The 24,622-nt window shown below is 41.2% G+C and overlaps 2 protein-coding genes across 7 annotated transcripts in view; both read right to left on the bottom strand.

The window, feature by feature from the left end:
- Positions 1–664: 664 nt before the first annotated feature.
- Positions 665–8,318, bottom strand: puf60b (poly-U binding splicing factor b). Of its 5 annotated transcripts, none has more exons than XM_035142355.1 (12): positions 8,206–8,295; positions 7,569–7,665; positions 7,238–7,333; positions 6,782–6,871; positions 6,217–6,267; positions 4,791–4,952; positions 4,589–4,681; positions 3,152–3,365; positions 2,839–3,071; positions 2,140–2,254; positions 1,439–1,686; positions 665–1,333 (listed from the first exon to the last, which is right to left on the bottom strand). In XM_035142355.1, exons 3-12 carry the CDS (start codon positions 7,313–7,315, stop codon positions 1,034–1,036), a joined length of 1,584 nt encoding a protein of 527 aa, XP_034998246.1. In that variant the 5' UTR covers positions 7,316–7,333; positions 7,569–7,665; positions 8,206–8,295; the 3' UTR covers positions 665–1,033. The 5 variants fall into 5 exon arrangements, with proteins under 5 accessions (XP_034998246.1, XP_034998247.1, XP_034998248.1 ...); XM_035142356.1 differs by having other exon boundaries at positions 7,569–7,662; positions 8,206–8,290; XM_035142357.1 differs by lacking the exon at positions 8,206–8,295 and adding an exon at positions 8,145–8,163 and having other exon boundaries at positions 7,569–7,662.
- Positions 8,319–8,855: 537 nt separating this feature from the next.
- Positions 8,856–24,622, bottom strand: part of LOC118098874 (nuclear receptor-binding protein 2) — a 29,953-nt gene continuing 14,186 nt past the window's right edge. For both annotated transcript variants that reach the window (XM_035143106.2, XM_035143107.2), the window contains 17 exons: positions 17,668–17,790; positions 16,983–17,084; positions 16,804–16,893; positions 16,363–16,403; positions 16,175–16,269; positions 16,023–16,046; positions 15,812–15,898; positions 15,018–15,073; positions 14,828–14,923; positions 14,439–14,571; positions 14,012–14,114; positions 13,853–13,903; positions 13,628–13,763; positions 13,296–13,349; positions 13,041–13,104; positions 12,208–12,263; positions 8,856–12,092 (listed from right to left, as the gene is read on the bottom strand). In XM_035143106.2, the coding sequence (XP_034998997.1) occupies positions 12,006–12,092; positions 12,208–12,263; positions 13,041–13,104; positions 13,296–13,349; positions 13,628–13,763; positions 13,853–13,903; positions 14,012–14,114; positions 14,439–14,571; positions 14,828–14,923; positions 15,018–15,073; positions 15,812–15,898; positions 16,023–16,046; positions 16,175–16,269; positions 16,363–16,403; positions 16,804–16,893; positions 16,983–17,084; positions 17,668–17,790 (1,398 nt within the window). In that variant the 3' untranslated portion in view covers positions 8,856–12,005. The remainder of the gene's footprint in view (positions 12,093–12,207; positions 12,264–13,040; positions 13,105–13,295; positions 13,350–13,627; positions 13,764–13,852; positions 13,904–14,011; positions 14,115–14,438; positions 14,572–14,827; positions 14,924–15,017; positions 15,074–15,811; positions 15,899–16,022; positions 16,047–16,174; positions 16,270–16,362; positions 16,404–16,803; positions 16,894–16,982; positions 17,085–17,667; positions 17,791–24,622) is intronic.

Here is a 24,622-nt window from a genome sequence, read left to right as displayed (position 1 = left end):
CTTCTGTGCTTGATGACATGTTTAGCAATTTATGTTTTTTAATATATTCTCCCCCTACTCACCATTTGGTTAGTACAAGTCTGTATTGCACAGGCAGACAGAATTAACTAATTTAATGAATCTGCTGCAGTGATGCTAGTTTCAAATTGCAGTATAAGAAGTGATCAATAAAACTACTATAGTCATATTATTTTACATTGTTGAACGTGACCAATAAACAAAATAACTGTTCAGTTAAACTGTAAGGTAGTGGTTCTCCGATCCGTGAGAAGTTTCCAGTCATCCATTAGAGTTTGACATATTGGTAGTCTGTGTAAACTTACGGATAATATTTTAATGCATCTGATATCTTTTTAAGACAATTATCTTGGTCCTGTCGCTTAAGTTAATGACATAAAATATCAGGCCATGTCAAATCAGGGGGGTCCCAGAATATTTTCAATCCATTAAATGGTCCTTGGTTCAGGAACAAATTTAGAACCTCTGCTTTAAGTTGTTTGGCAAGTTTCTCAGTTCCATGTACAACTAAGAAGCTGCTTTAAACATTTCTGACTTAATTACTTAGCAACTAGTAACTTCCTTAACTATCCTTTGCTAAGTTCTACAAGCAGAACACTGGAAGTGATTCTTCATTCACAACCATTAATAATAAAATGCATCACACTTTTTTGTGGACAAACAATAACCTTTTAATCATAGAAAGAAAAAGTGTTTACTAGTCCTGGCATAATCATGAAAGAAAATAAAAAGTAACTAAAGCAGGAAAAAAAAAAATAATAACGTTTTACAATACTGGATGATAACAAAATTTAAACTTGCACCAAAAAGGAGCATTCACAGATCACAAAGCATAATGTGACACAGGAGTATTTTGAATGAATCCCCCCTCGATGAGGCGGTAAACATTAATATCAACAGCAATATTAAAAAATAAAATAAAAATAATTACAGGGTTCAGAGGCCCGCATCTCTAGCTGCAATGACATAGGCTGACATGAGTTTGGGCGACAGGTATAGGGGCTGGTTAACCATTTTATGCAGACAGGTCACTGCTGTTGAAACGGTCTTGGTCGTACACCTCTGCCACAACTTTGCGACCACCGAACCAGCGGTCATTTAGGGCCTGGATGGCTTTGTTCATCTCTGAGGCCATGGAAAACTCTACAAAGATTTTGACAATAATATCTGCATCCTCCTCTTCTCCTTGCTTCTCCTGGTAAATGATGACTCGGTTGACGGAGCCAAACTTGCCGCACTCTTCCGTCACTTCCCCCTCCAGGTCGTCGTCGATGTCCTCTGGTCCGACCATATTTCGAAGCACCATCACCGTAGACTGGAGGAAACAAACAAACAAACACAAATGAGTTTGATCATTAAAAGGAGTAAATAAAAGTCTTAAAATTATAATTTTTTTACTCCCTTCCATGCTGAATCTCACCTCTGATTTCCTAAGAAGTTTCTGCATCACCATATGTCTGGCACTACTGCCTGAGATGCTCATGTGCTCTTGGTCACTCAACATTTCCTGTCCGGTTCCATCTTGAAGCTGCTCCTCTTTCTCCTCCTTCTTCGCCTGTAGGCTGGAGCCACCGGCTTGATTAGACAGGACTGGTGGCGATGCAAGCACGGGGTTCACAAGACCAACCTGGGGAAGCACTGGTATGGGAGGACGCACTGGTGTCACACCTGTTGGTAGAAGACAGACGTGCAGTCAACTGTCCAAACACTCTTTAAAAAAAACACGCTCAAAACAGAAGAAATAAGCATGGTTAAGTAATACCAATAATGAATAAACGATAAGTGTTAAACATGACAATGACAAAATCATTGAGGGTTTTGACTGATGAAGCTTTGAACCCAAATTTTGCTAAATAACCCAAATTGTTGGATATGATGAGAAACTGGAAAATTCAAAAGAAATGATGGAGGATAACGGGAGAGGATCACGAAAAGATTGATGTTTGTGACCGGTAAATTTATTTGGAAAAATAACAAATACTAAACAGAAGCATTATCCAATGTAAAACAAATCAGGCTGTGGAAAAAAAACAGAAAGGCGCATTGTGTTTAAAGCGGTTCGTTAAGATGAATTAAGCTCCTGCTTTGATGAAAAGCTCCCTCACTCATCTTTATACCCACCTGTAATGACACCTGGTGCCTGGGCAGCCATAACAGCCTGCGGTATTCCCATTTGCTGACCGAGAAGCTGGGGCGCAGCTAACGCCCCCAAGACTGATGCCCCGGCTACAGCCTCCTTGAGAGAGGGGGGCCGAAGACATTAGGTAAGGGAAACACACAGAACACAGCACAAGGCAGCACAGTCAACGATCACAAAGCATGGCACAGAGTGAGCTCAACCTGGCCTCTTAGTGAGAATCACAAACAGTATTTCAGAATTACAGATTTAAGAAACAATCACCGATTATTCTTAGCAAGTCAAAATATGTTCAATCATAACACAATCCTCTGGTAAGTCATCGACTCTTCACACTGATAAATAACGGTAAAGGTGCTAGCTAAGAGAGAAGACTCTTAGCTCACACACCTGATCAGTGAATGGGAGGAGCATTGATCACTAATGTCAAGATACTATGTATACTATACAAACAACTTAATAAATATGTGTACAGATTCTGTTAGTTTCACATTAAACTGGAATTTATGAAAGATTGCACCCACAATGCCTTACATTTGAGGGCAGTTAAATTGACACTCTGTCAGGGCATCTACTATTTTCAACAAAACTGGCCTTCTCCCAGTCACGTCAATTAAAAGTTTTATGCCCATGTTATCTGTGCTTTTTGGTGTCAATTCTAGCTAAATCTGGGTTATATTTACCTGGAAGGCCATTAAATCCCTTTGGAAGGGATTCATACTTGCCTGGGCCGTTATCTTAGCAGTGGCTGCCGCTGCAGCCACAGCTGCAGCAGGTGGCAGACCACCAGGGGTTGTGGGGGTCAGTAGGGGTATGGGCGGCGTCACTGCTTTGCCCACCCGTAGATACTGACCCCCCAGGTCAAAGAGGTTCATAGAAGACACGGCGTCCAGGGCTGATTGAGGCTTTTCATACTCTGCAAGATAATAAAAACAGTAGTTAGTAGCAGAGCAACAGCAACGCTAGAGCACGAGCGAATGAGGGTCCCCAGCTCACCAATGAAGCCAAAGCCTCGGTGTCGCCCTGTTGTGGGGTCTCTGGCTAACGTGCAAGACTTTATCCTCCCGAAGGCCTCAAACACACTCTTGATGTCATCATCCGACAGGTCAGGGTGGACAGATGCCACGTAGATCCGGTTAAAGGCGCGCGCCTCCTCTGCCAGCTGGTCAATGATGGGTTGCGCCTGACCGATGTTACTTGGCCGCCCAACCTATAGCACAGATCATACCAGCAGGGCTATTGAGTGTGGAGTTTCTAGTACCAACCGAGAACGCACTATCGCAAACTGTATATCCCTGCAGAGCTAAGTTTCGGCAGCCACCGAGTTCAGTCAAAGCCACTCTTCATCTATAATCATGACAAAAAGCTGACCTGTCAATTATCCTCTGGTATTGCTGTTGTGCATGTCCATTACTTCACTACAACCTGATTAAATGGTTCAGATAGTGATCTGAAATCTATGTCTAGCCTCATAATTCGCCACCAGGCCACCACGTACAAAACACTCCAATAACCCATCTAAAAAATAAAGGGAATAAAACTAAATAAATTATAATAAAGTTCCTAATTCATAAAGCTTTGAGATAAAACCTGATTAAAACAATAAACTATGGACAACAATTATTTGCACTTTTTGAGAGAATTTGTTTCAAATTTTTGTCAGTTGAGCACCAAAATTTGACATGATTTCAATCACCTAACTGTCACTTAAAGTTATGTTCACTAAATAAACTGTTGGCACTCAATCGTGACAATTAATACATTTTAAACCGAATTTCAAATATTATTCCAAAAAAATAACTGCATCATTTAAAAAGTACAGCTTCAAAACACCAGATTTACACAGCGTGACTAGCTGAGCTGGTGGCAACACCGAAAGGGGAACGCAATAAATGCCTTATGCTACAACTATGCATTCTGACACCTCACTTTAACCACAGAACTGAGTTCCCTATGTAACACGAGCATATATGTGCGACTGGGATCTGTACTACAGATGGGGCGGCCAAGCAACACCAAACAGGCGCAGCCCATCATCAGCACACCATGGACACGGAGCGATGCCATGGACCGCTGGGCATCGTACTGCAACTTGGTCACTAAAACAGCCTTGATGACATCATGGAAACACACAACACGAGCAGACAATACACTAAGCATACACCCAGACATACACACGCACCTGGAAATCAACAGACACAGACACGCAAGAAGAGAAAAATTAGTAACACACAGGTCATTTAAGAATCACAAATGTAGTTAATTTACTAATTGACTCAGCATTCCAAATGGCAGGAGGGAATCCAAAACTCCTGTTTCAATCAAACTACATCAAAAAAGGAACAGTTATAGAACTTGAGATATTACTTGTGGTTCCTTTGATTCATGGTATACTAAGAATTGGAGAGATCCCAACATCTCCAGACAACTAACCTTAATGTTTCGCCCCCCCAACATGACTGAGTTCATCTGCTCCAGAGCCAGCTGAGCAGCTTCTGGCACATCATACTCCACAAAGGCAAAGCCCTGTACAGTCAAACGAAAAGAAAAACAGAACGTCAGAAAAAAACGAGGTCTATTACTAATTTTTAGCATTAAAATTAAAGCGAAGCAGAAGAATTTGTATGATACTGACCTTGTGTTTCATTGTAACAGAATCCCAAGACATGTCAATGCTCTTGATTGGACCGAAAGGGGCAAAGGCCTGTCTGATGGTGTCTTCACCAAGCTCATAGTATATGGAGCCCACATACACCCGGCACATGATGGCTAGAGCACGTTGCCTCTGAGCTGCCACCTGCCAACCAGGAAAAACATCACACGATAAGCATTAGAGAGTAAAAGAAAGACTAACACAACCGCTAATAATAAATGTGCATTTTCTACTGTGCTTGCTTTTCCCAAACATTGTTAGAGGCCAATTCAAGTTAGGGGGTCTGGACAGGTAAATAGGGTAATAAGCCGATACTGTAATCAATGGAAAGAAAACTAACATGTATAACAGTTATAAAATACTGCTGTCACCACTTGTAATTATAATCTGGCCTCTGTTCTGTTACTACTGAACAGGCATATGGAGGAAAACACACCGAAGTGATTGACATGCACAGCCCTCACAAATATTTTGCTTCAGTTAACTAACCTGTAGTCCAGGGATGCAAGTAAGGTAACAAAAGTAATGGAGTTCAATCGAAATCCATACAAAGTCTTGATGAAAGCATTTCACACTTTCTTCTCAAGTCTAAGGGGGCGCGATGGTTTAACCACCAGAAGTTGCTGTGTTTTACGGTCTGCTTCTGTTCATTTCTTTCCATCACCAACAAAATATTACATGTGCCTTATTCAGGACATAGTGAAAAGTTTACTTGTTCATTAACAGATAAAAACTTGACTTTGAGATGGCCAATAAGATCCCTGTTCCTGCAGTTCTCATTTTGCTCCATTAAAGGGATTGCTATCCCTCTTTCATCCCATGCCAAGAGCTTTTTTTTAATAAATGGAGCAAATGCATATTTTTGAAAGAGACTCGACTTTTCTCACATTTATAAACCCTTTATTTAAATCCTCTAAAATCCCTTTAAAGGTTCAGTGTGTAGAATTTAGTGACATCTAGAGAGGAAGTTGCCTGTTGCAGCTGAATACCCAGCACCTCACCCTCCCCTTCTTAACATGAAAGAGAACCTCTGGTAGTCTTTAGTTGTCATAAAAACTCAAAAGGTGTTTAGATTGTCCAGTTTGGACTACTGTAAAAAAAACAAAAAAACATGGCGGCCTCCGTAGAGAGGACCCGCCATCTTGGCTATCTTCTTCTCAAAAACACTAATGAAGATTATCCCAATGCAACTTAAACAAGTGCTTCATTGACTAACAGTCATTCATCTCACACTGAATTACGGACATAGTCTCTTATTAGCAGTGAGAAAACCATGTTTCTTACAAAATATGCATTCTTTGGTTAGATAAAAGGCAGGGATTGTTGCAGAAGCAACGAGTAAAAGAAGGGTAACAGTCCTTTTCCATTGGGAATGCGCACAGAAAAAAAAATGTAATATGCTATTGACCGATTGTAAAGGTGAGAGAGGATCTCCAAAGCCCATTGTCACTGCTGCCATCTGAAAGACAGTAAAGACGAAAAAAGTGCTGAAAAGTAGGTTAGGTATCCCCTAGCTTTGCTTTTTCAAAAGGTCATTGTTTTGCTAGATAAGCAAAAGAGGTTAGGCTAAGATGATATTCAGACCCTCCATCTAAATAACATACAGTTTGGAGAGTTGTCTCCCCTATCTGAATTATTAATCACCACAAGCAATAAATATAAACAGGTCCCCTTTAAAAATGCAAAGCAATTAACACGAAATCCAATTCTTTCATGACGATCTTCACCATCTGAAAAAGAGCAAAGGCAAAAGCAACGGGTACACGTTCTATACATGAGATTTGTGTTTCAGAGCATGGGGGAGTAAGACTTCCAAAGGCAGCTAAATCAAAACATACTTCCGAGACAACAGGTGTCTGAATTATTATTATTAAATATAAAAGGGCTAAGATACTCAAAACTTCCAGGCAACACACCCAATACAATCCCCCCCCCCTTTTAGCAGTGACCCCAAAACTTTCCACACATCTCACCTGCAAGTTGGTGAGCTGTTGTTGCTGATGGGCAATGGTCTGCTTCACCAACACACTCTTAATGCTTTGTTCCATGGCATACTTCTTTGCCTGAAAAAGGAGAAGTAATTAATTTGAGAAAAACCTCATCAGACATCTGAGCAGATCTTTCTTCCAACAATGGGGCCTCACTCATTTTCAAAAGGAAACAACCAATTTAGACTTCTACAGGTTGTGATTATATGTATTTAGTAATTATGGCTTCATTCTTTCTGTCTGAGGTCTATGTTATGTGCCTACGTGCGTCAAAACTAGAAACCTGGATGGATATATGTGCAAAAAAATGTGCAATTTTGCAGGAGAAACAAGGTTATAGCAGAAAAGTGATAAGCCACAACATAAGTGATCCTTAATATGATATTCCCATCACCACTATGGGTACATTGATACAGATACTGCATGTGAAGGGTGTCCTACCCTCTGAAGTGCCTCCTGCTGCTCTGGAGTGAGAGGCGGCAGGCCAAGCTTGGAGCCTGTGCCCTGTCCATTCTCCATCGTCAGAGCTTCACCTCCCTGCAAATCAGAAAACGGCAATTCGCACAAAAACTGAGAAACTTGGTCTGCAGCGCCAACATCTGGCTGCATGAACATCCACAGCAACATTTAATCCAATTAACAAAAAAAACTGATCCTGCATTGCAATCATAAGTCACATAAGCTCACACAGCACAGGTAATAATTGAATATGATGGCATAAAGAGGACATACACCCGGATTCAGACCAGGTCGGACCGGACGAACTCCTTACCTACGCAACCCGCTAATGGCTGGGTCCACCAGACTGAGGCAGGACAGCCCCCAAGGGGAAGATGACTGATGGGGAAGCTTTAACAATTCAACAACTTCTAGGGGAAATAAAAAATGCCTTCAGACTAACAAATATATATAAATCAGGCAGCTTGCAATTATTGTTGTATTACAGAGCAACGTACAAACAGCTAGCCTGTTTTCCCTTGTACTCTAATCAGCGGACGTTAGCTTGAGACGCATGGATGCTAACCTAACAGGCTAGCTAGGACAAGTAGCAACAACGGACTTTGGCTAACATTAGCCGGACAGGTGTTGAGCTAATATCGGACATTAACTAAGATTTGACTTTATTACAGCATAATAAATCGAAAAGCATGATTAGAACAAAAGCACAACATTAGCAAGGCCTGGTCTCGGATTCGCTTACCAACCGCGCTATCGTTATTGTTAGCAAGCTAGCTCGGCATTCACTACAATGGCGCGGGAAGTCGCCGTTTTCTCCCGCTAAAATTGACTGTCTATTTCCTGCGTATTTCTCGCGGCGCGGCTGCACCAGACCTCGCGTGCTACTTACACCTCATCCACCCGTGGACGGAACACGGCTAAATTGTCTCTTTATCGAGGAATTTAATTACCGCAGACTCCGTCACCGCCATGAAGCACACCTTCTTCAAGAGGCCCACAGGATGCAAGTCTCGCGATGTCACGCTGTCGCCGCCGGATATCGCGATACCGGAACAAATCCTCGCGATGATTGTACAGAGTGCTCGTCCTGGACCTTTTCAAAATAAAATGCTTTATTTCATTGAGGTTGTGTGACCTGATTATCAGTTTCTCTCAGACAATTTTTCACCTGTATCATGATGATAAAATATTACATATTCAAATTTCTTACCAACAAACTTTAACATCGATATAGGCTAAAATACGGCTTTTGACTCAAATTGTCCAGAACTACAACTACCCAATAATTTCATGAGCTTTGTAGACTAATACTTATATAATCTGTATTGGTTTGATAATTTTATTCTACATATTTATCAGTAGAGTCATTATATATTTTAATATTCTACTAAATGTATTATTGTGCTTGTTCACGCACTTAAAAACAACTTTAAGATCTACTGTTCCGTTCACTAGATGAATTTGATCATACCTCTGACATTAGGACTTGATAGTGACCATTAAATGATACCATACTCAATATACTGTATATATATATATATACAAGTATTTCTCATGAATACAAATATCGTAATAATTTATCGTAATAATAGACAATACCAACATTTTACATATAGTTTATTGTCATTTAATTGATTGCAGTACCAACGATATTTAACAAAGGTTTAAGTGGAACACATCCAAAGGCAAGTTTCATTCAACAGAGTCACAGGAAACAAAAGTAATCAGACATAATGTAAGACTGATATGGATTTTTTTTTTGTCATGTTTGCGCAGTCTAAACATTCATTTCCTTGGTCAGGTCCCGGTGGAACCGAACTGTGACTGAGAAAAAGGCAAAATGCTAAGTTTTGAATGGTCGCAGGCTATTAAGACATGCAGCTTACAAGATCAAATGAGAGCAATGGCACTGCTTTGCTTTGAAATTCTATCCAAAGTAACCCCCCTTTAATAGCCACAAACAAATATGTACACCACGGCCTCTAGTAAGTGAATGTCTGGTTGAATTCAGGGCCTCTGTCTTCAAGGACACGCTGATAAAAAGGCTCGACACAGAGTATAGTAAGTAAGCACTGTAAGCAACGACTGTACAGCAGCGCAACTGTTATGAAACTGCCACTTTACACACCCAGGAAACAAATGAAGCAGAACTAAGTGAGTCTGACAGATGAGAGCATTCTCCTGAAAACTCATAAGACAATTCACTGTTGTTGTTTTTTTTGTAGAGGAAAAAATCCACCCAAGAGTTATTTTATGGTGCAAATATTGAGCTTTTATACGAGCAAATCTCCCAGAGCCGAAGATGTTTTCTATTTTTGTGTTTGCGTGGGCTGCGGTGCAATCAATTCCAAGGTTCACACTGACATTGTCTCAAAGAGAAGCACATTTTGTTCTTGGAAATAGGCATCATACAGTACATTCCGTCAGAAAAGATGTTTCAGAAGCCAATGGAAATGCTAAATGCTTATGCATAATAAAAATACTTAGACATTTGAGATACAAATATAAACAGATAAACCATTAAAGGAAATACCTGAATGAATGAGTGGAGAAAGAGAAACGATGCAGATGCACTGCATGATGCAAAGAAGCAATTAACTCAAGTCCTACTTGCATGTATGAAAATGCTGAATCCAGTTAATTTGATCTTGTATCAAGATGGGAGAAGGAACAGATCCAAGTGATGTTGAAAGAGGTTTCATTGTTGGGGCCTGAGTTCAGCTGAGTGTTTCAATAGCAACAGTAACTTAATTTGTGACATGTGAGGAACAGAACCCAATAGAGGGATGTTATCGTATCATGGCTGCAGTGCATCAATCCTTCATCAAAAAGATTTCTGCACATATGAGAGTTCAGCTGTGCACAAACCATAGATGTGGAAAACAGTGATATGGTGAGTTGAGTCACGAGGGGCCAATAAACAGCTTGATGAGTATGAAAATGATGCAAATCCCTAGATCTCAACCCTATGGAACAGTTATGTTAGTTCAGAGGCTCTGGAACAACCTGCCCGAGGAAATACTGCAGAGTGAGTCAGTAACTTCCTTTAAAACAAAGCCTAAAAAGTACTTTTATTGTATCACATTTCTTGATTTTACTTACTTCTAGTTTTCATTATCTTTATGGGTCATGTTTAAATTTCTTTCACACAGTGTTTTTATTTGTTTTTGAATGTTTTTATTTGTTATTATGTTATTTGTATGTTCTTATTTTTGTATATGCAGCACTTTGTAACATTATTTGGAGAATTGCTGCATAAATTAAGATATTATCATGATTATTATTATTAGACCAATGTGTAATCATTTGGAAGAATGGCCAGACACCTCACTAAGACACTTTCACTTGAATATTCTCTACTTGCACCAGAAGGTTTCAGAACATTTGGGTGGATTTTTCCCTTTAAACTCCTCTAGACGTGTTTACAAATCAAATTCATTGTTAGAAAGTATTTTCAGCTGGTTTGGGGGGATACAGCAAAATAAGTATAGCAGTAACATTTATTAACAATATAGCATTTGTATTGATAAGTCTTAAGGTCAAAACACCAAAACCTTTTCTCCCATTCACGTAGGACTATGACTCTAAATCTCAGGCTTCTCGTGATGTATTCCAGTTGTTTTTTTTTACATAAGCTGCAGCTCTTCCAAAACTAATATTGACTGGAGCAGAGAGAATTATCATCTGATCCATTTGTCCAATATACAGCGGCTGCAGCTCTTAATGGAGCTCCCATTATCGGGGGTCAAGTTCATGCTCCTATTCTCACAGGCTGACTTTGTGGACTTTGTGGATGAGAGACGGGAACTCGCCCAAATATTTCTAGTTTGAAAACAGTCAGCCTGAGTAAGTTTAAATTAAACATTTTCAAGTTGGGTGTGATTGCTTCATTAGGAAATCTTTGTCCAAAGTACATTGCCATATCAGGCACTTTGCAAGTCTTTGGCTTTCAGAACACTTTTACAGGGAAAACCCTTAAGAGCACTACAGGCTAAAAGAGAGGCATCATCTCATCACTACATGTAGGCGTGGCGTGTTGACCTCCGGGAGAAAGAGCCTTCGACCCGAGAGTGCAGTAAGGTGTGTTAATTTTGCAGATAAGAAAAAAGAAAAAAACATATTAGATGCTATTGTTCACAGTTAAACAGAAATAAATAAGTATGAACAGTACAGGTTTTATGGAATATTAAATTCCAAAAAAGGTGATAAAATGAATGTTCTGGCTGAGGAGGGAGAGAGAGGCTTTAGTAAATGACTTTGTTTACATTTCAGAGTAAGTCGTCACCAATCAACGTGGACGTTGGAGTGCAAATGAGGCTTATGAGCGATAAAACGTTCCTGCAAACGCGGCTGCTGCATTTCAAAGTGAAACATATCTGTTCTGATTAGTGGCATTATGGAAAAAACCTTAGTTGTAAAATATATTAAGGCGTGAAAGCCCTTTTAGGCAGGGAGTTTGTTGATCTTCCACTGCATTGTGGGATTGCTGAACACGGCCATGATGCCTCTAGTCGTCCAACCAGAGGTGCCTTCAGTTCCTCTCTCAGTGCTCGCGTCTCCTCCTTCTCTCTGGGATGGTTTACTGACTGTCAAGACCCAGCGTCCTTCTGCATTTGTCCCCGTTTATCCCCAACTGGGTCGGCTCCCCTCTGTTCCCGGCTGTGTGATCCCGCCCTCTCCCTGTCTTTATCCTTATGGTCAACACTGTGGGCCCCTTAAGTCCGGGCCCGACATCGTTGAGAACCTCTCCTCACTGTGTGCTCCCAGAGGCGAGCGCTCGGACCCGGTGTCGGCTGAGGGCGTCCTCCAGGAACCCCGCCACCTTCTCACTGTCCTCCTACGCACAGCAAACAACACAGCTAAATTAATTTTTCAAGACTAGATATGAAATGCAAATATCAATTTAAGACACAAAGGAAGGAAACAAGAAGTAAATAAGCTTTTATATTTACCTCATTAATGAAGGCATAGTGAACAAGTTCACTGGCAAGGTCTTTGGAGGTGTCAGCTGAAAGTTTCACATAAAATACCTCAGTTACAAAACTCTGCAACACAAATGGACAGTCTGTGCAGAAAATATGGATTTTTAAGGGATAAAGCTGGTGATGTTTAAATCCGCCAAAGAGGTTATGTCTGGATTTTTTTTGTTTGTCTGTCTGCCTCTTAGTCCGGATTATGCAGCAACTACTGGACGGATTACCATGAAACTGGGTGAAAGGATGAAGCATGTGTCAAGTAAGAACCCATTAAACTTTGGTGCAGATCTGAATCAGGGGGTGGGCATTTTTCAACATTTCGTTTTGATTTCAAAGAGAATAATTCATGGATCTTGATACATTTTTTAGGGAACTGATACTGATATGAATGTGTGAATTAAAATGTGCTTTCATTAGGGGACTGTTGGTGGAGGAATGCACTCAAGTAGAGTGTATATTCTCTGTATTATCAGCAATTCCCATTTAAAGACCAGAACCTACACCTAACAACATAATTCCTCAAGAAACTCATTTTTTTGGCCTAAAAATACACAATCATACTGCATTATTAAAAATACTAGGACGTTTTTACAATTGGAATATTCATGACCTAGTTCCAAAAGATTTAAATCTTCAGTAGGAACCAGTGGGTTTGGAGCTGAACACCAAAGAAAGGCTGGAAAAGTCAGGCGGTACTTAGAGACAGACAGACTTTTTGTTGGTTTAGATCTTTACATTATATTTTACAATAACACAAGTATAGAATAACACAAGCCGTATCATTTTAGGTACAATGAAAATCCACTCACTTGGAAGGATGTCACAGCTGAGCTGCCTGTGAAGTTTATCATCCATCTTCAGAAACAACGAGAGCTGAGGAAACATCACAAGGTCAAATTAAATCAGGCTCGATTTGTGGTTATTATAACGAGAAAAAGTCTTGCACCACACAAAGCTGCTGCAACAACGATAAAAAGAAAATTATCAATGTGCTTGTTAATCACTAAAAAGCCCAATGAAAGTGTTGTCAAACGGGCAAAGACCTGTAACACTACGTGACTCACATGAGTTTTGGTCCCTTCTTCATTTGACTCCAAATTACAGTGCATCTGAACAACCTGCAACATCAACAGAGGAAAAAAGGTCACAGACGAAAAAACAACAGTGAAATGGAGACACAGCAAAAAAGGTCTTACATGCTTTGGTTGATAATAAACAGGCATATAATTTATAATAATAATAAAGACATGCAGGTCCTGTTAGAGATAGTCTGGCTACATGAGAGGGTTTTTTTCCATGTGGAAAAGTAAAAGTTGCAGAAAGTAGAACAGAGCTTGTTTGACGTGTATGACGTGTGTCTGTATGACTGTGCATCTATCACGGTTGTGTTGTTGACCTTTCTAGTTTCTGTCTCCTGAGGTTCAGGAGTCGGCGTCTTCACTGTCTCGACCTGCTCGTGAGACAAGGACAGGGCTCGAGGGACGGGATGAGGCCGGGACGATGCGAAGTTCATCAGCGGGTAAATCCCATTCCTGAAGAGAGGAGAGGAAGAAATGTTAAAACCTGCTGCAGTCGTAGGGTGAAAGGTCCAAATCCAGTCATATGCTGAGGTTTCACTCACTTCACATCCTCCAGAAACTTATCAAGCTCCAAAGGAGACACGTGTGAATATCTATTAAATAAGGAAGAACACAGAAAAGAGCACAGTGAGGTTTGTGTCATGATTTGTCATGAGATAATCACAGGAAGCCAAAGATATGAGATGGTTATTTGATTTTACTTGAGCTGAACTCCCTGTCTGTCCTCGTGTTTAATCTCTGCCATGACAGCACTGGGGTCGAAGGACTTGGTTTTCTCCTCCACACAGTTCTCAGGGAGCAAGTCTGTGGATGCAACACAGGTTTAAGAATAATTATACTTATTTAATGAATTTTACTGACACATGCACAACTGCAAAAGTTTGTCCGCATTGTGATTAGACTAAAAATCCCAACATGTTAAAAATTACAATACAATGTACATTTTAAACTCCATTTTAGACCTTGAACTGTAAATAGAGGTGAATAAAAACCTCAATGTGACTTCTTGGTCCTATGACATACAAATGTGTGTCAATATTCGGTCTAAATTTGTTTGTGTTTGCATGAAACGAGGGAACAAAGCGATTTCCGTGTGGCGAGCTGGTCCTGTGGAGGTGAGAAACTCACACTGGTTATTGATGAGGCAGTGGGCGGCGAGCAGTTTGAGGGAGTGGACCTCGAACAAGACTCGGTGGAACAGAAGGTCGTGAGCTGTGGGACGGAGCTTGGCTTCGTGACGCAAACAAGACTGTGTGAACTCCTGCAGGGAGCAAACAACAGAACCAGTCCAACACATTACATGAGTGCAATGCAACAACATGAACCAGATTATTGAGCGTCACTGACGACAGGTTTCACCAGAACCTGACACAGTTTTCCTGCATGAGGTTTGAAATAAACCAAGAAGCAAGGTGGTGTGTGTGGGCGAGTGTTAACTGAGTCATGTGTTTTAATCTCCGTGTTTTCCTCGGTTGCACTGGTGTCTATTTAGGACAGGAGGTATTTTGGACACTCACTCTCATGAGAGGGTCTTCCAGAGATTGACCTGCATTGACGATGGCCTCCTTGGACACAGCTGTATCCCCGTTAGCCTGGATCTCCAGTACTGCCATCTAGAGGTGCAAAATAACAATCTGTGTTAACACAAACGCACACGTGAACAGACACACAGGAGCGAATCTTACAGCATCGATGTGTTTCTCTCACCTCTAGAGCGCAGATGCCAAAGGAGAAAATGTCTATGGCGTAATCATCTTCGCCGGCTGGAATCGGAGACGGAGAAGCAGGGAAGAGAGGGATGGTGAGAATCATAGAAAAGACGACAAGGAAAAGGTTTCGCCAAAATAAAAATGTAATCGTTGTTATCTCCACCGAGGAGGTTACGTGTCTGAAAGAATAATTCATTGATCTTGATGAAACACTACTATCTATGAGATATGGCGAAATTTGGGTCAGCTTGGTTGAATTTAAGCGAACTGTTGGGCCTTGCTCTTCGAGTTGTGTCACAGCATTTCACTGTTAGAAGTAAAAAATCCCACCTTGCCAAATTCCTTCAAAGAGCAAAACAAGCTCTACATCATACAACAACTTCTCTAGTGAAAAACCTCAGTTTGAATAAATGAAATCTCCAAAAACCCTTTTAACCGTGAAGAATTTAGGAATTGAATGTTATAGACAAAGATTGAATCAGTCCTAAAAGCGTCTCTCAAAAGGCAACGCAAACCATCCATTAAATGTCTCCAAATGACTAGTGTGGGTTACTCTAAATGTTAAGTGGACATTTGTACTGTGTTTCCAGTGATTCACTATCTCCCACAATTACATATGATCAGTCAAACAATTCACACAGCTACTGAATGTGGTTTTAATTCCAAATTATTTCAGTTTTGCTGCACAAGATGCTTAAAAAATTCAAAAATGGCAAAACTCTTCATCAATGATTGAATAAATATGGATTTTACAGCTAAAACCTAAACACAAACCGACTCTGTTACACTTGCCTCCGTATTCTGGAGGGAAGAAATGCAGATTCCTCTGCTCGTCACGATGTTGCCTCCCTTTGCCGTGAACACTGGCATCTGGAAACACTGGTTGGACAAAAGACAGATGACATAGATGGATTAGATTAGATACGGTAATGTGAGATATAAATATGACACCAATGAAAACACACGTACACGTATTCCACAACAAAATTAATCTATTTCTTACCATTGACAAATAGCCGGTGCCACACTGTGGAAAGAAGATTAAGCATAATTAAGTGTTTTGTAAAACTGCAGAGATTAAAGAGGTGAATGCAGAGAGCCACAGTCTGAGATAAACTCGCTGCAGTAACATAAAGAGCCCTGCTGGGAGCAGACCTGAGCCGATCTTGATGAGGCCGTTGTGCTGGATGAAGATGGTGTCGCACGTCAGGTTGCCATGGATTATTGGTGGATCACAGGAGTGGAGATAACTGACAGGAAATGACAAAACATCGTATTGATGTTCAGGTTAGATAACAGACACGTTTCATGTTAGAATCCTGGAGAATAAAGTGAGTCAGTACCTGAGAGCCGAGAGAATCTGAGTGCACCATCTCTTCCAGGCCTAAAATAAAGCAACAAGAACCTTCTAAAACATTTATATCATTGACTCTAATACATTACAGCACATTATTGATCCTTCGTTCTTAGGGATAAATGGACATAAGGCTACACTCCGGCCTATGTAAAGCACTTTTAACAATGATTCTGGGCTTTGAATTATTAAATGAAAAAATGTGCACCGACCAAAGAGATAAAACGACTTGCTGGCTGAATAATAAAATAGGTTTTGGTTTTCAAACCCGCAACATTGCAAAAATCCAATAAATGCCGGGCCAGACTGAGCCACCCTGACGTCCAGTTACATAACCTCTAATCCTGCAGGAAATACGGAGAGTGATTGGACGGCAGCGCCACGCAACACAAAGACCGATACAGTGTGTGACCAGAGTGAAAACACTGACCTTCACATTCATGGTCTTGTGGTTCTTCTTAGTTTTCTTCAGGAACTGCTTAAGGCTGCCTGACGACATGTATTCTGTGATGAATATAACCTGTGGAGGAGGAGAACAAGGATCAGTGTGTAGTGTGAATGTGTGTGTGTCTGTGTGTGTGCGTGCGTGCGTGTGTGTAGACCTCTCACCCGAGCCTGGCTCTCCTTCATGTCCAGCCAGTACTTGTGGAACTTGACGATGTTCGGGTGTTCGACCTGCATCAGGTTCTCAAACATCTCCTTGATCTTCTCCTGGAAAACAAACCTCTCAGTTATTCACACGTCTTCATTTTACCTCAGTGACCCAACAAGCTCCTTCAACAGGTCAGTGATCAGGGGTTCTCAAAAGGGGGCCCGGAACCCCAAATTAAATATTTAAATTTGAAGATTATGCAACGAGAATAAACAAAAGCTGGAGGCAATGTGATAAATATGTGTCCAACTAGTTTCCTATTTTTGTCCTTTAATTTCCTCTTTTTTATTACTGTTATTTTAATTTTGTCGATATTGGCAAGGGACCGATAAAGAATGGATATTTGTGATAGAAGTTCATTGCTCCATTATTATTTTATACCAGCGCAAAATCCTGGATAAGCTTTTGGGATAGTTTGAATATCTCTTTAAAATTACTTTCACTGCCAGAGCCAACATATGGAAATGGCTACAGCTGGAGCCTCCAAACAAAGACGACTGGACTTAATTAATATCTAAAGACAAACTGACCTTTATTATACTGGAAAAAACATTTCATATACATAATGTAAAACAATAATAAAGGCAACAAATTCAAGTAAATACATTGTGTTTTGACTTTAGGTAAAAAGAGCCATGCTACCTCCTGTGCTTTGAAGACCTTCTTGTCGGAGAAGAGCACCTCGTTCCACACCACCTCCACACCCTCCTCTGTGTCCATGGCCAGGGACGCACTCTCCACCCCGGGGACATTACCTTGGCTGACCTGCAGGGGGCAGAAAGGAGCAGATATCGGACTTAGCGTAATGGAAACACGGCAGCTGCAAAATCTCAAATTGCAAATCCACATTTTTCTTCAAAGATAAACCTGAGTCACCTGTTTACACCTCCTGCAGACATGAAGCAATATTTCAACTTCGACTGACGCTTTTACATACACAGTCATTTAAGCCTTTTAAATATACAAAATTTATATAAAGAAAAAAACAGACACGACGCCAGGCACTGCCGTCGCAGGTCAATAATAGACCAGTGACTAACCAATGAGAATGGATACGATACAAAAGCATGAGAAGGTGCTGGTGACCCAAAACAACACGTAGTAGACGTTGGTGTGAAGCAGCAGAGCATTAGCGGCCACTCGCTAAAATACTCAACAAAAAAAGGCAGTTCTGAAATCACTGGAAATCCTCTCCCTCCCCGCTGTGACGATAATATCTGCTAAAAGCTCCATATAATCCATTCACGCAGATCTGACACTGGTAACTCAGGGCCTCTCGGGGCAGGGGGCGCTTTATAAGGTAGAGTATTTCAACCACATCGAATTCAGGTTGATCTAATCAGTGTGGAGGATAATTCACTCCGGTTGGGTTATGTGTTCAGTGCTGCCAGCCATGTACAGTACGAGATGAGAATGAGCAGCGATGAGGGGCGGGGGGGAGGGGGGTGAGCAGCAGCTTGTGTCAGGAGGGAAGAGATGGATTAGTGGGAGAAGGAGAGGGAGCAGTGAGGGGATTGTGGATGAGGGATTTAGAGCGATGAGACACAAGATGGAGGAGGTGGCGGCACAGGCGCTTCAAGAACTGCAAAAATAAAAAATAGTGGAGCAGAGAAGAGGCAGTGGCTGGGTCTTTAATCTGGCAGACGCAGACCGCCCGGGGCTCCATCCCTGCATGAGGCAGCGTCTTATGCAACAAAGCGCTCAGGACCGCTCATCACAGGATATTGCTGCTTCAGCTGAGTCGACCTGAACTCGGAAGTGATGGTGAAGTCAGTAAAGAGACTGAAGTGGGTCCAAGGTCCTTCGCTAATAAGCATTTAACAAATATAAGATCCGATAACTGCAGCTTCCCAAAGTGATAGAACAATAGTTAGTAAACGTAATGTTTTGTGGATAGACTTACTGTTGTTTATTTATTCATGGTTTATTTGTTAGGGATGGATGCACTTGATAAAATGAGAACAGTTTGATATTGGGTTAAAACAAAGGATAAAATATAGAGAGATGAAAAAGGAATAGGGTCCATGGAGTTGCAGTAATGAAGTCCCGCCCACACATGCTTTCAACCAATTGTGAGTCAGTCACAGCTGTCAATCACGACATTTCACCCCTTTTTATATCATCACTAATAAAACTAATTAAAACCAAACTAACTTGAAAAACAAATATTTGAACCCACATCAGTGTGATAAGAACTGTAGCTAAAAATGATCGAAACCATCTTTGAGAATTGGAGGCGGGGTTGATGACCTGCAATGCAGCCGGCCACCAGGGGGCGATCCAGAGGATTTGGCTTCACTTTTAGGGAAGCAGTCGCCACTCATGGACATTTAATGAAATCACTTCAAAAACATACATTTAGAAAACAAGCCCCTGACACTATTCTACTCTGTTATCATCATCGTCTGTGGTTTAAAAACGTCAGCTGTGTCTCTGCAGCTCGATGACGGGGGAAGCATCTGAACAACTATTATCTGGGCTCCTCGCTCCGTCTCAATGACTGCTTATTACTGCTAAATGCTAACCATTGATATGTTCCACAGAGCTCCACTTGTGCCGCGCTCTGTGACGTCGTCATCTTTACCCTCTGCGAGTAAAAAAAACGTCTTACTGCATCAAACAGCACCAACAGGAGGACGGTTGTTTATTCAAGGAGAAAATCCGAGCGACCACAAAGGGCTGATAGAATACTACAATCGGACTTTTCAGACACCACAGATGTCTTCATGAAGTCAGCAAGGGAAAGAAATGCTCCACCAAATGTTTTCTGGTTTGTTTTTGGCTCAGCCTACACTAACGCTCCCTGCAGGGTTTTCTTTACAGATGAGGTGGGCAGCAGAGACGACACGACATATAATCCCTCCACTCTCCCACTCCACCAAAGATGATAATCTGATTACTGGTATTAAAGAACAACAGCAGAAGGAATTCCTTCGCTTTGAAAGCTGATGTCAGTTTCCCACATGGCTCGGTGCTCGGCTGCTGTTTATTTTCTCCTCCATGCTGAGAAACACTCCGTCCCCTGTCCCCGCGTCTCCTTCCCAGGGGTCTGCTGCTCGGTCATGGTAGCGTGAGACTCGTAAACAGCGCCCTGGATGCTGCTCCCTGATTGGCCTTTGGAGGGGAGGTGGGTTCTAGGGTGTGGACGGGGTTTTATGGATCGTGTGTTCATGTCAAAACAAGACCAACTTCTGTCCTGATGTTTGTCGAGTCTGCATCTGAGCCGGGCTAAACTGGATCTGACACCAGCCTCTTGTTACCTCACCACACAGTTTATTCCTGTACGCTCCTCACTCACACCCTGGTGGTTGTGGTCTGAGATTTCCCTCATGTTCAGCGTGTGGGGGAGAAATACAACTCAGAGGTAATCTGATGATGATACAGCACCGTGGATAGAACTGAATATTTATGACTAATATATTGTTTACAGTCTTAGCTAATGCTGCTCGTTGCTGGTCTTTCTGGGGCTCAAGAGCACGTGCAGATAACAAGGGAACAAATCTGGCCATGAAAAGCAGAAGTGTGGAATATAAAGATAACAGAATGTCACAATAACAGAACTGCAAAAATGAGAGTGAAAAGGGTTAAGGATAAAAAATTTAAAAAAAATCACAACTAATAAATACCCAGAGAGATGCAAAAACTTAAATTAAACTAAAATATACAGTATTTGTTTGGCAAGCTCTTCAATGTGCAACCTTATTGTTTATAAGTGCACTCATGTATATATGTATGAGGGCAGAGCCAATATGTGTATTTTACTCATTTGCATTTTAATCAGAGAGGCTTTGTGATATATTTATTTATGAAAACTACTTTTAGACTTGTCATAAACTCAGTTGCCAGTTCAATCCCAGGTAAAAATCTAATGTTCAGCAGTTTAATGCAAAAGTCCTGAAAGTAATCAAATTCAAATTATATTATAATGTTCAGTTTTTTAGTTTTTTTAAAGCGAAAGTAGTTCATCTTTATGGAGGAGGATGCAGTTTGTGCAGCTCTGGGTTGTATTGTGTCAGACTTTTTTTGTCCAGCCAGCAGATCTCAGTTTATTTTGTGCTAATAGACACACCCTGCTCTCTGAGCTGAGCTGAGCTGGCTCCTGGTATCGATCCATGCAGGCGAAAAGCTAAAATCTTCTCCTCCTCAGCACGATGATTCCAGAAGCTATAGCTGGACCGTCTGCAGGGACAGTTTAAATGCAGAGATTCAGGGTGAGGTTGCTTTTACTTCTGGCCCGAGGCCGGAGAATTATCTGAAAATCAGCGAAAGGGTTCGATGAGTGAGCCAGAGGGAGAACAGACGGGGGGGGATTACAACAGAGGAACAAACTACAGCATGGCAGCTCTTTCTGTGTGACTCTTGCTGGCATCTTAAATGAAAGCGTGTCTTTGTCTGAGACTGTGTGTGGGTCCGAGCTGTACAGTAACAAAGAGCTTTGTCTCCTACATGTCAGAGCCTCGTCCTACACCCCATACCTTAACGATGAGCGGATACGCCGCACAGTATGAATATTTAATAACTAGATCTGGTACGGAAACAAGGCTCCACCCAAGTAAAGCGCCTGTAATGCCGTGTGACTTGCTGGGCGAGTGTAATGTATGTAAATGAGCGCAGGCGTCTTTCTCGTCCGCATTGTGCCGCCGCGTCTCTCAGAGATTTCACCGGCATCAAAGAGGAGCAGGATCAAAGAGATGGACTCGAGTGTTGTGGAAAATGCAAAAGAGGAAAATCATGTCTAACTCTGCGGTGAGGATGTTCGAGAGGAGAAAGAAACCGCCTCCTCAGTACAGACAGGGTGTTCTGCAGTGACAGATTTACTGTGTGTTGGTGTGTTTACTAAATCTGTTTGTAAGGCTGCAGATATACGTCTGTAAAAAATCTTTTTTACAGTTTGGAGGAGGTATACAAGTGATCATCTGAAATCGTCAAAAAATCTGATTTGATAGCTGCTATAAATAAAGATGGACGAAAGGACAGATTCCCACAAGTGAAGCCAAAGCTGCTGGCTGCACTATAGGTCATAAACCCCCCGCCTCCTCCATGTTAGTGGATGGGACATCAACCACACTAAAAAGCCAAAGTGCACATCAAATAATTTTCTCCTCAATGTTGGTTTTATTTAGTTATTTGATGCTGTAAAAATGGGTGGAAACGTCATGATTGACACCTGAGAATGATTAGTGAATGATTACATGTATTCTTTCCAACCCTCTTAACTTTCACAAAGCAGCGTCCCACTATAAAACATACAAGTAAACACCAAATCCCATCAGAGTTTAAACCAGACAAGACGAGATTCCTGACTCCCACTCTCCCTGTTCCTGGTGTCAGGGCCCTGAGCCACTGACCGTCTGCTGACCTTCACCAGCCCCACGAGCTGCTGAACTGTCCGCCTCCACACCCCCCACTCCTCGCCTCAGGATGTCACATGGACACAATAAGGTCAGCGTCTCGGATAATGTGTGTGCGTCCACTCAGCGTGAAGGCATAACTCGATGGCACCAGCCGTAGAGCAGGTGACAGGAAACGTCTAGGCCTCATTCAGACGACAGATTATATCTGTGAAAGATTTTTCACCGGCAGACGAAATCATGTTAACTCGTCTGCAGCGTTTCTCAGATCGACGCCCTTCGTATCCCACATTATCTAAATTAAAGCGCTGCCAGGGTCGCTGGCTCTCCAGAGCATAACTCTTCCAAAGGACGCGCAGGGGTCACGCAGGCTGGCGAGCGGACATTAGACACATCAGCCCTCATCATGTCTCACTTGTTCATTTTGTCATGGAGCAGTTAAAGCTCCCCGCAAAGAGGAATGCGGGCCGAGCGAGGCGGGTTCAGCAGAGCAGATGGATGCAGAGCGGAGAGAGCGGCTGCAAAACAAACAGCAACAGGACACAACGTAGTCAAAACACAGCGAAAGACCAGCGAAGCCTTTTCAGCTCGTTTCACGAAGCTCTGAAGCAGAAAAGAGTAAATGAACGTCCTGTTGTGCTGTAAAAGTATGAGACATTTTTTGAATTAAAAAGCTTTGCATGATATCAATATTTCTGGAACATGAGGAGCATTGTGAGGCCTTCGTGAGAGATTAAAAACATGCTTTTTCCTCGCAGATGCTTTGTCTTTGGGTTTGTGTTTGTCTGTGTTTCAGTGTGTGGCTGTAACCGCGCTGTCCTCGCTGCCATTGTCACTGAGACAAAGCTGCAGATTTATAAGTCCGGCGGGAGAGAGTCGGAAAAAGCCACGAATGCATCGGAGAAGAAAGAGGCTGCCCTGACCGGGACGTGACGAGCATGTGGAGCGTTAAAGAGCAGCGTTACATAAGACTTTTAAAACCCAATTCCTTTAAATGAAACACTACTTTTTTCTGACGTCAGACAGGACAAGAGGCAGTTTCCCATCATGCACTTGTCTGCGTTAATTCACGTATATTCAGCTATTTTAATAAATCGTTCACTTTCTCTGCCTCCTCTAGAAGGAGAGGTCGTGAGTGACGTGTGATTTATGAGCAAAAACTCTGCTGAATATTGTTTTTAAAAGTTTGGGCTGGTGCCAAAATAAAAACTGTATTGCAAAAACTAAAAAAACTAAAAGTTTTATGATCTCAGGTTGAATATAGCCTTGTTTTGCAAACCATTACTTTTTAATTAACAATATATTCTAAATTCATTAATACATATATTAGCAAAAATGCACGTTGCCTGTTATTACATCTTTTTATGAATAACAGTATATTCACAGCTATGCATGAATAATTATAAAAAAATGATTACAAATATAACTATAATAATATTTTTCCAATAATACTTAATATATTATAATATAAATATTCGGAATACATTATATTAAAATTAATTAAAAAATGCCCCCCCACCCCCAGAAATATTGAATATTTAGCTAAAATACAAATTTGGCTAAAATACTAAATATGCTTAATTATTCTTTGTGTATTACAATAAATTACACAAAAATCCGAAGAGGAGTTTGTAAGATTTTAGCTTCTCAAATTCAGTATCTTTCTTGGAAGTGGTTTTAATCATTAAAAACATAAAACACCATGAGATGAAAAACGTTCCAAAGCCCCAACATCATATTTTCAAACAGCTTGTTTTTTTTCTGACTAAAAGTCCCAAAAATACAAAAATATAAAAAAATTCAATGACATCAAAACTGCAAATATTAAATTCCTATCAAATGACTAATCAAAACATCACTTTTCTGAATCTGTTAATCAATCTGCTGTGAACCATGAACATCAACACGTTCAAACCTCTGAAACCTGGAGTCAGTGACTGTTCACACACCCACGTCCACGTATTTCCACCAATCAAACAATCATGTGGACAGAAAAAATCACAAGGTCATTTTTATCTGCATATGTACATACGCGTGTGTTTACAAAAATGTTTGCTCAACCTCTGAGGACAGATTAAAAAAACCTTGACTGACATTTATAACATTTGGGGTAAAGGTAGAAAGAAAGATTCATACAATGCAGAGACAAGAAGCATGTGTACACAACAGAAATCCAATAAGGCCGATGACAGGCGTTTATCTTGTGTTTTTCTTTCATTCACGAGTGAGATCGGTATCAGTCGGGA

The sequence above is a fragment of the Hippoglossus stenolepis genome, chromosome 19 (assembly GCF_022539355.2).
Source record: "Hippoglossus stenolepis isolate QCI-W04-F060 chromosome 19, HSTE1.2, whole genome shotgun sequence".
Lineage (NCBI taxonomy): Eukaryota > Metazoa > Chordata > Actinopteri > Pleuronectiformes > Pleuronectidae > Hippoglossus > Hippoglossus stenolepis.
The sequence above is the reverse complement of the archived record's forward strand: the minus strand, read 5'-3'. Positions and strand labels throughout refer to the sequence as shown.

Coding starts and splice junctions, on each gene's coding strand:
- puf60b (XM_035142354.1), bottom strand. CDS start 8,226: ATGGCGGTGACGGAGTCTGCG. Junction 6,268..6,781: donor AACAGCTCACCAACTTGCAG/GTGAGATGTGTG, acceptor ACTGTCTTTCAG/ATGGCAGCAGTGACAATGGG. Junction 1,687..2,139: donor GGCACCAGGTGTCATTACAG/GTGGGTATAAAG, acceptor TTCTACCAACAG/GTGTGACACCAGTGCGTCCT.